Source organism: Neoarius graeffei, chromosome 21, assembly GCF_027579695.1.
Source record: "Neoarius graeffei isolate fNeoGra1 chromosome 21, fNeoGra1.pri, whole genome shotgun sequence".
Taxonomy (NCBI): domain Eukaryota; kingdom Metazoa; phylum Chordata; class Actinopteri; order Siluriformes; family Ariidae; genus Neoarius; species Neoarius graeffei.
In genome coordinates this window covers 22,837,220-22,849,654 of record NC_083589.1, presented here as the reverse complement: position 1 = coordinate 22,849,654, position 12,435 = coordinate 22,837,220, and the positions used below count along the sequence as shown (strand labels likewise).

The window sequence follows — 12,435 nt, the reverse complement described above, 5'->3', positions numbered from 1 at the left end:
TTTATTTGTCACATGTACACTCAAGCACAAACTTAAGTACACAGTGAAATTCCTCCTCTGCATTTAACCCATCTGATGCAGTGAACACACACATGCACACGCAAGGGAGCAATGAGCACACACACGTACCCGGAGCAGTGGGCAGCTATGCTACAGCAACCAAGGAGCAGTTGAGGGTTAGATGCCTTGCTCAAGGGCACTTCAGCCCAACCTCAGACCATGGCTGCCCCATGTTAACCTCACCATGGGTCTTTGGACTGTGGGGAAACTCATGCAGACACAGGGAGAACACGCAAACTCCACACAGAAAGGCCCCTGTCAGCCGCTGGTCTCGAACCCAGAACCTTCTTGCTGTGAGGAACCACTACACCACCGTGCTGCCCATTATGTCTCTCTACTGTAGATCCACCTCCCATTTTCTCTCTCTCTCTCTCTGTTGTGCTGTCAGAAGGAACAAAATATCGTTAAATACAGAAATATCTACATTTTAAATTATAAAACAGCACTATAACTTTGTACTCTGTAGACTGGTACCAAAATCCAGAATTGTGACACCCAAAGGCATTTTTGAGACAAAGTCGGCAAACAGTCTTATTTTGTCAATTTGGGTGTGCCGAATTCAAATCTGCAATATGCCGAGCTCTACCTGACCTCTGTTGACCTCTAGAGGTCATTGAACTTTGGGCCTGTAAACGTCTCAGCTGAACCCAGTTTCTCAGCTTTCTAAGGAATGAAATGTACTAAAATGATTAATGAAGTTAGCAAATGGCCTTGTTTGTTAAATGTTTGGGTGCTGAATTCATTTTTCATTTTTTTCTTTGTTGTTTGTTTTTTGTAAAGGCTTTACCCCGTTTAAAACAAAACAAAACAAAAAACAAACAACAAAGAAAAAAACTCTCATATATACTAACCCTGATTAACCTGTATGCCCTGTACGCCCCCACATTTTGTATGCTGCTGAATCTGTCCTTTTTTCAGTAGCTTTGTATAAACAATAACCGCTAAATGTAATGCAATGTTATGTAAGGTGATCGCCTAGGCATTCTCATTGTGAGAAGTAAGTCACATGGACTGGCATTTAATGTTGTATTTGTTCCTTTCTATTTGTTTTTTGTCTGTTCATATTCTTTTTGGGGGAGTAAAGTCAGTTTAAAAATGCCTTTAAATGCATAGGCCTATAGGCCAAGTTTAATGACCTTGAGGTTATCAGAGGTCGTTTTACAAATGAAAAATGAATTCAGCACCCAAACATTTAACAAACAAGGCCATTTGCTAACTTCATTAATCATTTTAGTACACATTCCTTAGAAAGGGCGGCACGGTGGTGTAGCGGTTAGCGCTGTCACCTCACAGCAAGAAGGTCCGGGTTCGAGCCCCGTGGCCGGCGAGGGCCTTTCTGTGTGGAGTTTGCATGTTCTCCCCGTGTCCGCGTGGGTTTCCTCCGGGTGCTCCGGTTTCCCCCACAGTCCAAAGACATGCAGGTTAGGTTAACTGGTGACTCTAAATTGACCGTAGGTGTGAATGTGAGTGTGAATGGTTGTCTGTGTCTATGTGTCAGCCCTGTGATGACCTGGCGACTTGTCCAGGGTGTACCCCGCCTTTCGCCCGTAGTCAGCTGGGATGGGCTCCAGCTTGCCTGCGACCCTGTAGAAGGATAAAGCGGCTAGAGATGATGAGATGAGATTCCTTAGAAAGCTGAGAAACTGGGTTCAGCTGAGACGTTTACAGGCCCAAAGTTCAATGACCTCTAGAGGTCAACAGAGGTCAGATAGAGCTCCGCATATTGCAGATTTGAATTCGGTACACCCAAATTGACAAAATAGGACTGTTTGCCGACTTTGTCTCAAAAATGCCTTTAACTCCTTAAATAAGCACTTTTTTGAATTTTGGTACCAGTCTACTATACTTTATTTTGCTTGTTTGTTTGCTTTCAGCTGTCCATTATGATCTTCCAACCAGTTTCAACATACTTTTCGGAACCATATTTAGCACTCCTGTTGTGCCCCATCCGGACAATATTCCTGACGGACGAAGAATAGTCGGAGCGTTTTATTTGGTGCTCCGCTACTTACAGTGAACTCGAAGCGTTCACAAATATATATATATTTTTAAATATAAATTTAACGTCGTATTCTCTACCTCAGTTCAACAGCAATGGCAGGGAATTTCTGGCAGAGTTCACATTAGTAAGTATTTTTACTGTGTAATTATTTCCACTTTGATAAATTCGTTCGTTTCGTGGCCTAGCATGTTGTGGCTAGGCTAAGCAGAGAGCTGTGTGTCAGGGTTTGTTGTGGAAGAATGTTTGGGGTTTTACTGTGTCCTGGCCACTGAGTGATATTCCGCTTCAGTCTGTTTAGAAATGTGTCAGAATTCAGCTGTTTTTCTGAAAAGCTGGAAAGCGCGGTGATGTTTGGTGAGCAAGTGGCGAAAACTGCACAGAAATGTGTGGGGTTTATTTTAATTAAAACGTTTCTAATTCAGTTTAGCTTCGATACAGAGTTATCATTGTATCGAACAAGAATGTTCTGGAATGATGATGATGATAAATACAGCTAAATCAGGGGCAGCTTCTGTCCCTGTAATATTCAGCTCTTTGTCAAAACCAAAACACATTCAGCACACTGCAAGTGCAAAAGTCTTGGGCACATGTAAAGAAATGATGTGGACCAAGAATGGCTTCAAAAATAATGAAATGAAATGTTTCAACATAAACTATAAACAGTAGTAAGCCATAATAAATGAAAGCCAATATTTGGTGTGAGAGGAAGTAGTCCGAGGCCCAATGAGTGCAGTTTTATAAGGAAATGAGCTGTAGAAGAAACCTTTGTCACTTCAAGTACAGTGAAATTCATCCTCTGCATTTAACCCATCTGAAGCAGTGAACACACACACAGCGCCCGGGGAGCAGTCAGGGGTTCGGTACCTTGCTCAAGGGCACCTCAGCCTGAGGCCGCCTCACGTCAACCTGACTACATGTCTTTGGACTGTGGGGGAAACCGGAGCACCCGGAGGAAACCCACGCGGACACGGGGAGAACATGCAAACTCCACACAGAAAGGCCCTCGCCGGGCGCTGGGTTCGAACCCGGAACCTTCTCGCTGTGAAATGTGCTAACCACTACACAACCGTGCCGTAGGTTTTACCGAGCATCTTACAGAACCAGCCACAGTTCTTCTGGACACTTTGACTGTCACACTCGCGTCTTCATTTTGCACCAAAACCCAGTAACCTTCATTGTTTTCTTTTTTCATCTGAAAAGTGGTCTCGTATGTAATCTAAAATGTTTTTGTGCTGACTCGATAATGTAGAAATCGTAAAATAAAAATCGATAAGGTTTGTATGGAGAAAAAAAAAACCCAGGGTGCCTAAGACTTTTGCACAGTACTGTATATAAAAAGACTTGACTGGTTATTCATTGTGGTGTTAGAATTGATTTTATTCCATTTGCACCTCATAATATTTATAAGTGATTATTTGTGTGATGTGCTGTAGTTTAAAAAAAAAACCAAACTTTAAATCTTAAAGAAAATCAGTATCAATATTGACTGATCAGAAAAGAAAAAGTGGTATCATATCGCATTATCTCTAGCCGCTTTATCCTGTTCTACAGGGTCGCAGGCAAGCTGGAGCCTATCCCAGCTGACTACGGGCGAAAGGCGGGGTACACCCTGGACAAGTCGCCAGGTCATCACAGGGCTGACACATAGACACAGACAACCATTCACACTCACATTCACACCTACGGTCAATTTAGAGTCGCCAGTTAACCTAACCTGCATGTCTTTGGACTGTGGGGGAAACCGGAGCACCCGGAGGAAACCCACGCGGACACGGGGAGAACATGCAAACTCCGCACAGAAAGGCCCTCGCCGGCCCCGGGGCTCGAACCCGGACCTTCTTGCTGTGAGGCGACAGCGCTAACCACTACACCACCGTGCCGCCCCAGTGGTATCATGTCATCTCTAATTATAATTCAAAATCAAGTCTTGTTTTGGTGTGAATGAAGAAAGAAGAATGACTGACTGACTAGGAAGGTAAAAAATGAAAGCAGGATATACAGTATGGAAGGTATAGCTTTCTAAAGAGGGCACATTCTTAAGGAAAGCGTTTGCCATTTCACAAGCTTTTGCATAATACTGTACATAGAACACTAGCAGGGGGCGGCACGGTGGTGTAGTGGTTAGCGCTGTCGCCTCACAGCAAGAAGGTCCGGGTTCGAGCCCCGTGGCCGGCGAGGGCCTTTCTGTGTGGAGTTTGCATGTTCTCCCCGTGTCCGCGTGGGTTTCGTCCGGGTGCTCCGGTTTCCCCCACAGTCCAAAGACATGCAGGTTAGGTTAACTGGCGACTCTAAATTGACCGTAGGTGTGAGTGTGAATGGTTGTCTGTGTCAGCCCTGTGATGACCTGGCGACTTGTCCAGGGTGTACCCCGCCTTTCACCCGTAGTCAGCTGGGATAGGCTCCAGCTTGCCTGCGACCCTGTAGAACAGGATAAAGCGGCTAGAGATAATGAGATGAGATGGAACTGCGTCACACCAAGATGGCGAAGTACGGAAAACATCATGACTCTGCATCGACCTCAGAGTTTTGAGGCACAGGGATGTAATTTGTGGTTGACATTCGCAAATAGATCCGTGAAACAAAAGATGAATACATCTTTTCTCTGTTCCTGCTTTTGTGTTCTCGTTTCTTTCTCTGTAAGATCAAAACATAAGGTGTATAAGTCCATACTCCCTACCGTGGAGTCGAACCCATACATTCTAAAGCTAAGATAGCTACGCGCTAGCTAGAATGATTTGGTTATCTGTCTAGAAAAATGGCATGTCATCTAACCTTGCTCTATCTTGCAGTTACACTCACTAGACAGGCTTTCCTTTTCTTTTCCACCGACTTTTAGCTGGAGGGAGAGCGGAGTCCGAAAAATTTGCCCACGCCGACTTGTTTTGGTTAAAAGTAGGTTAAACATGCCCCACGGTGGTCACATGATATTGTTGCTCACTTGCTTCGGCGATCTCCGGAATTGTAAAATGTGGGATGCTTTTTATCTCGGCAAAACATTTACACACAGTGTGTGCAGCAGCGAAACATCCCGAAACTCCAAAAGAAATAGAACATTTTACATAGAATTCAACTTTGCAGTCAGAACCTTTTAAGATCTGTGCTCTGCGATGCTGCTGAATTGTTACAGATTACTTTTGGAATATCGGAAATGGGGACTTGCTACTCAGTGAGCCAGCCCTATTCTTGAACTAATCTTAGCTAATGCATCTTTAATGTTGGATAGATTTATTAGCTCATCTGCCCATAGGTCAGACCAGATGAGCTGATGTGATCACGCATCGTTTGTTGTCATCCGTCCACAATTTACAAAAATCGCTATTCCTCCTACAGGATTGATTTGGATTTCGATCAAACTCGCATACAATGTAGGCATATCAGATGCTTGCTGGCTGTGCTGTGAAAATTGTGCATGCAGACGCTCATCTAACGTTCATGAATGCTATCATTAAAAAGCTTATAATCTCTGCTTTCCAAAAAATGTATCTGGTTAAGATCTGTTCAGTACTTTGGGAGTAACAGCAGGTTGAAGTCAGTACAACAGAGTTCACTCTCTGCTCGTGGGATGTCAGGAAACTGCTGGTGCTCTTTGAGTCACGGGAAAGCGGTCAGGCGCTCTCTCTCTCTCTCTCTCTCTCTCTCTCTCTCTCTCTCCTGATCAGTTTCCAACTGGATCACTCGTGAATATCAATCAGATAACTTTTTTTATAGGGATGTTCTCTCGCGCTCACTGATTCTGATGAAGTATTCAGCAAAATTTTCCTTCTGCTAGTTTTGATGTTATAATTCACGGGAAACTTTGAAGTGAGTTTTCATAGCTTTACGCACTTTTTTTTTTCCTTTTCTTCAAATCAAACTGATTCCGGCGGCACGGTGGTGTAGTGGTTAGCGCTGTTGCCTCACAGCAAGAAGGTCCTAAGTTCGAGCCCCGTGGCCGGCGAGGGCCTTTCTGTGTGGAGTTTGCATGTTCTCCCCGTGTCCGCGTGGGTTTCCTCCGGGTGCTCCGGTTTCCCCCACAGTCCAAAGACACGCAGGTTAGGTTAACTGGTGACTCTAAATTGACCGTAGGTGTGAATGGTTGTCTGTGTCTATGTGTCAGCCCTGTGATGACCTGGCGACTTGTCCAGGGTGTACCCCGCCTTTCGCCCGTAGTCAGCTGGGATAGGCTCCAGCTTGCCTGCGACCCTGTAGAACAGGATAAAGCGGCTAGAGATAATGAGATGAGAAACTGATTCCTGTAAATAAAATAAATATTTTAGAATATAACTGGAGTAGTTTTGATAAAATATTAAGGACATATTCCAATAAGAACTGTTCACCAGGTGGCGCTGCCTGCCATGGATGCGGCTACACAGGGGTCATATGCAATTTCATAAAAATTGTGACTCCTCCCACAGGATTGATCAGATTTCAAATTCGCACGCAACAGTGGCTGGTATAAGCTACAGCCTAAATGTGTACAGTAATATTTTATGTTGAGCCTTCCACTGACCACACATCAGGTCCGAGTTTACGTTATTAGTAGGCGACTTGTTTTAGATTTGAACCCATTCAATTCAAGAGAGCAGTTAATCACTCAATAATCAAATATAATAACTGTGCTAATGGGGTCTTGATTCCCACTACTGTAAGTAAATAAATAAATGAATAAATAAGACACTTGAGCACTTGGTTAGATTAGACAGATTTATTTAATTTGTTGAAGTAAGAGACCGAGTCTTTCTTTCAGCTCTCTGTGTTTAGAACAGCGCTTTAAAGTCTTATTGATACAACTCAGTAAGAAATGGGTGGAAAAGCTGCTGATCTTATAGTTTAGTATAAATACGCAGGTGGATATGGGAAATCTCACGCACTGATTGGTCAAGAGATTCGGACTATTTCTCGATAATCACCTCAAGCAACTCGGCAAAATGGCGCCCAGTCGCTTTGTCACTGTAAGTGAGGAAGGATTGGATTATGAAAGAAAAAGTTGTTCCTAAAGGCACTAAAGATGCTATGAAGTTCAGTCTAAAACTATTCAAAGGTAAGGTGGGATTGTGATTTATTTTATCCATTTCAGAACAAAGTATTTTATGTGAGCCAGCGTGGATAAGTGAGACAAGTCGTTGTGCGCCTTTATTACAGTTCCATGTTTTTGAAGTTTGAAATACATTTTTAAAATGGGTTTTTAAAATTATTTTTAAAAATAATCATGTGTCTTTATACTAAAACAATTATCCACCTCCGGTTCAGTGAACAGTGTTGTAGTTGAGTCACTAAACCTCGAGTTTGAGTCCCCAGTGTTCAAGTCCAAATAATTTTTAAAAAAAATTGAGTCGAGTCCAACGCTCCAGCTGCACCATTTGACGGTGGCTGTGGCTGTTTCAGTGTCATTAGTTTGTTCCTGAACATGACGTATGAACAGGTGAATGTGCTTCTCTTTGTCAGGGAGAGTGAAGTATTCTGTCAGAGATGGTTGGGAGACGGATGTAAGTGCAGAAGGTGCGTTTTTACAAGTGAAGACAGTAAACAATCCAGAACGGCAGGAAAAATTGTAAAATGGTGAAACAGACAACAGGTCGAGCGAGGCACAAACAGGCTATCGTCGACTCGGCAGAATCAAAGACAAGAAACAGGAAATCAGGGATCAGGAAACCAAACAAGGAAATAAGGCTCGGTAATGTGTCAGCAACGCAGCTCAATACTTCGCAAAGTAAGCGTGTTTTATATCGGCACTCTGATTGCGCCTTAATCCTGTGCAGATGCGAGAGTCCGCTTGGCGTGCACACTGTCCACAGCACGCCCAAGAGTCTATCTCCTGCATGCACCAAGACGCGCAGGTGTGACACTCTTACATGAAATTAGTACAAAAATTAATGTAGATATAAATATATAACATGGCAAATTATGATGTTACAAAAAAAAGAAAAAAAAACTGAGTCCTCATCTCCAATTTATGACTCCGAATGCAGTTAATGCACGAGTCCAAGTCCGAGTCATCAGTGCTCGAGTCCAAGTCGAGTCACGAATCCTTAAAATTAGGGCACGAGTCGTACTCGAGTACTACAAGCCTGGTGAAGAACAACTTCAACTTGACCTCATTTAATTATTCACTGATATTCACGTCACCTTCGGTGAATAATTGTTAATTAACAGCTGTAAGCTTCAGGATATTGAAAGTAATTAGATCTGTATTCATTGCTGCATTGGATATTTGTCTGAAATGCGGTACAGAATCCAGTGCCAGTATAATGAGTGCCTTCCTCTCTGTTCGTAGCCTGCAGTGGGTGCTGGATAAGCAGGACCTCCTGAAAGAACGTCAGAAAGACCTGAAGTTTCTCACAGAGGAGGAGTACTGGAAGCTGCAGATATTTTTTGCAAATGGTACAGAACACCTCTATGATCTTCACTGGTGTGCGTATGATTGGGATGGAAGATTTTTAGTGTTTATTTCTGGTTATATTTGGTAGAGTAATGTTCAAATGTATTCGTAGCATTTGTTAAAATGAAGAAGGAAGATGGCAGTATTTTATCTACAAGGCCCAACAATATTCAGCTGATATTACCAGGGTGTATAAAAGACAGTAAATCCTCGACTACACGCGCTACCTGGGAGAGCATTTTCAAGTGAAGAAAAGATAAAATCTCCTGCAGTGTAATTAAAGGCAGTGTAATAACGACAGATACAGGTTACAGCATTGCTTTATTTTCACAAAGGCACAATCATCAGCTTTAGCTTTCTATAAATAACAGCCATCAGTGTCAGTGCCAGGTAATAAAATGTATCTAAAGACACAAACATCCAGGTTTGTAGAAAATAAACCCTACTTGAAGCTCGCTCCTCCTGAGGAACAGTCTAATGAGCTCCTTACAGACGTGCCTGTGATAAACTAATCCAGTCCCAGTAGACCTTATCTTTTTGTTTATGTATGTAGATGATCTCTAAACGGACACTTCCTGTAAACTTCACTGCACATTCTCTCCTGAATTACATTTGAGGTGATGTTAAAGAATCAGTCTAAGGAAGGAAACGTGTAGAGCCCCTGATTACGGTCCTAAACGAGGTATCGATCCTCCCTGTGAGGATGGAGTTGTGGCTGGTTTTATGGAAAGGCAGGGAGGATGTGTTGGAATGGAGTTTGATCGGGTTGTAACCGCGATGTCCTGGTGCTGTTTCAGTGATCCAGGCTTTGGGAGAGCACCTGAAACTCCGACAGCAGGTCATCGCTACGGCAACCGTTTACTTCAAACGCTTTTATGCCAGGTGAGTCTCCGTTTCCATGAGTACGTACAGTAGCTGAGCGCTTTGGGTAAGCTCATGCTGAAAAATAAATTGCCAGCAGTCAGAGCAAGATTTGTTACATTAAAATAGTAATTTCTGTAAAATAGTGGTTTTTATCCCCCGCTGGCCGAAAGGCCCGAAGGGGGATTGTGTCATGGCGATTTCCATCCATCCGTCTGTCCTGGGAAGGGTGCTCACCTTCTGAAATCAACTCCCCTCTCAATTTTTGGAGGAATTTCACGAAGCTTGGCAGGTTTCTTTGTGTTATGTCGGTAATACGCGTATTGTAATTTCGTTAAATTCAGTCACATTTTACCAGAGTTACAGCCCTTGATTTAACAAAATTATAATTTGGCAATTTGGAAAAAAGTGTTTTTCTCCTTCTGAAATCAACTCCTCTCACATTTGTTGGAGGAATTTCATGAAACTTGGCAAAAGGCATTGCTATATGTCGGTAATACACACATTGTAATTTTATTCAATTGGGTGACATTTTACCAGAGTTGTAGCCGTTGCTGAACAACCTTGTATTTTGACAGTTTCATGAAGGTGTGCTCACCTGAAATCAACTCCTTTCACAATTTTTGGATGAATTTCTCGAAGCTTGGCAAAAGGCCTTGTTATATGATGGTAATATGCATATTGCGATCTAATTTTGTGAAAATTTTACCAGAGTTTTGACTCTTGATTAAATAACTTGTACTTTGACAATTTCATGAGGGTGTACGTTCTTCTGAAGTCAGCTCCTCTCACAATTTGTGGAGGAATTTCACCAAACTTGGCAAAAGGCTTTGTTATATGACAGTTATACGCATATTGAAATTTCATTTAATTTGGGCAGATTTTCCCAGAGTTATGCCCTTGATTATTAACAAACTTTGGCAATTTCATCAAGGTGTGCTCGCTTTCTGAAATCAACTTCCCTCACAATTTTTATCCCCCACTGGCCGAAAGGCCCGAAGGGGGATTATGTCGTGGTGATGTCCATCCCGGGAAGGGTGCTCACTTTCTGAAATCAACTCCTCATAATTTTTGGAGGAATTTCACGAAACTTAACACAATTCGTTATGTCGGTAATATGCATATTGCAATTTTGTTCAATTCAGTCACATTTTACCAGAGTTATGGCACAGTTGCAGGCGGGGGATATTGTGCTCTCAGAGCATTGAATTCAGAGATCAAACTTTTTATTGTTATTGCGGTTATCTATTTATGTTTACTGCTATTGTTTTATTATTATTATTATTATTGCTGGTTATTTATTATTCCTGTTTTTATTTGTTATTGCTGTTGGTGTTTTTATTATTATGTATTTATTTATTATTGCTGTTTTATTTACTTTTATTGCTGTTATTGTTTACTATTTTTATTTTTATCGCTGCTTTTATTATTTGCTGTTTTATTTATTATTGTGATTGCTATTTTTATTACTGTTGGTCTTATTGTTGCTGTTTTTATTTATTTATTTGTTGTTTGTTTATAATGTTGTATTTTTGCAGGTACTCTCTGAAGAGCATTGACCCAGTGTTGATGGCTCCTACCTGTGTGTTTCTAGCATCTAAAGTTGAGGTAACAAATTATTTATTCAGGATTTATTTTCAAAGTCCTGCACAATTTCACCCCCCCCCCCTTTTTTGTTGTTGCAGGAATTCGGCGTTGTTTCAAACACCCGCCTTATTTCTGCAGCAACGTCTGTGTGTAAGTGAAGAAATGAGGAATGTTCTCACGTTAAAACACTGAACTTTATCAAATCCCCAACGTTCATTTTTCTGTGTTTGAAAAACAATCATGTTTGTGTTTATCTCTGCAGTGAAAACTCGGTTCTCGTACGCCTTTCCCAAGGAGTTTCCATACCGAATGAACCATGTAAGTAACACTGGTCCTGGGGAACACACTCATAACCACCTGTCTGAAAATGACTTTAGACCTGATTGTGTGATCACATGACTACTTTGCTGTGTGTGTGTGAGAGAGAGAGAGAGAGATCGCTGATAGATCATTCTTTAGTCATGTATCATGGATCAGATAATGCAAGTGACACACACACACACACGCGTGCACACACTCCGATGCCCTGGTGTGAAAGTCTCATTGCTGTGCTGAAGTCGTGTCACCCTGGAAAGTGAGCTCGGCTCTTGTGTCACGCCGTTGTGTGAAGTGTTTTGTGATGAGCAGTGAAGTTATTCTCCGCTGCAGGAGCGTTAATCAGTCTGCTCATTACTTCTAGCACACACTGACTTTCACTTACAAGCTTCCTGCAGATGCAGCTGTGATGATTGTATGGTTCTTGCTTTTGAATAAAAAATGTTCTACTGCAAGCAGTATATTTAATAACATGAAGATCGTCTCTCTGAGTCACATGACCTGCTCCTCAGTAAGACGTATTCTTTAATAGAGAGACTAAAGCAGAGGTTTTAGGTTCATCAGTGTCCTGTGGAGGAAGACTGTTTCTCAGATGAGTCTTTGGGTTAGATGCAGGGTTAGATCTAGAAATTTAGAGAAGGGTGTCGGCAGGGGCGCCTACTGGGGGGTTCGAGGGCATGCTCCCCCTGGAAAATGTGAAATATTTAAGCAAATTTAGGGCCCTCCGGTGCAATCTTGGCATGAAAATCAGTTTGGAGAAACTCTTCAAATCAGGTGTTTTTAGGTAGTGAATGTCTGAAAAAAAGAATCCGTCAACTCAAATTATTTCAAGAAAATTCTTTATTTTCTAGCACGTGTAGCCTTTGTGCCTAAAGGCAAATAAGCATTAGAGATTTCACACACGCCGTAGATGAGGTCGCATGAAAAGTTCTGCGACGACTTCAAGCAGGAAGTCCTCAAAGCCTATCTTGGCGTAGCTTAGACAAACAAGGCGGGCCGATGTACTGATACTAAACTGGTTGCAGAGGCCAACCTTTATTTTGTTGCTACAGCTGAAGACCCTTTCAGCCTCTGCATTGCCAACCAGGATGGAAAGAGATGCAGCAAACAGCCCAATAAAATAATCAGTCATCCTATCGCACGCACAATCATGATTGCAAAATTATAAATTAAAATTGCTCGTTACTTGTTTTTGTTTCATCATAATTTTCTCCAATGGAGGCTTTGCACAGTCATGTGACCCCATAGCAAC

The 12,435-nt window shown here is 42.1% G+C and overlaps 1 protein-coding gene across 1 annotated transcript in view; it reads left to right on the top strand.

Annotated features, from left to right (window-relative positions):
* The first annotated feature begins 2,033 nt into the window (after positions 1 to 2,033).
* ccnc (cyclin C) overlaps positions 2,034 to 12,435 on the top strand; it is a 41,534-nt gene continuing 31,132 nt past the window's right edge. Inside the window, exons 1-6 of the mRNA XM_060902822.1 lie at positions 2,034 to 2,186; positions 8,316 to 8,422; positions 9,218 to 9,302; positions 10,820 to 10,889; positions 10,967 to 11,018; positions 11,131 to 11,186. Coding sequence (XP_060758805.1) covers positions 2,155 to 2,186; positions 8,316 to 8,422; positions 9,218 to 9,302; positions 10,820 to 10,889; positions 10,967 to 11,018; positions 11,131 to 11,186 — 402 coding nt within the window. The 5' untranslated portion in view covers positions 2,034 to 2,154. The remainder of the gene's footprint in view (positions 2,187 to 8,315; positions 8,423 to 9,217; positions 9,303 to 10,819; positions 10,890 to 10,966; positions 11,019 to 11,130; positions 11,187 to 12,435) is intronic.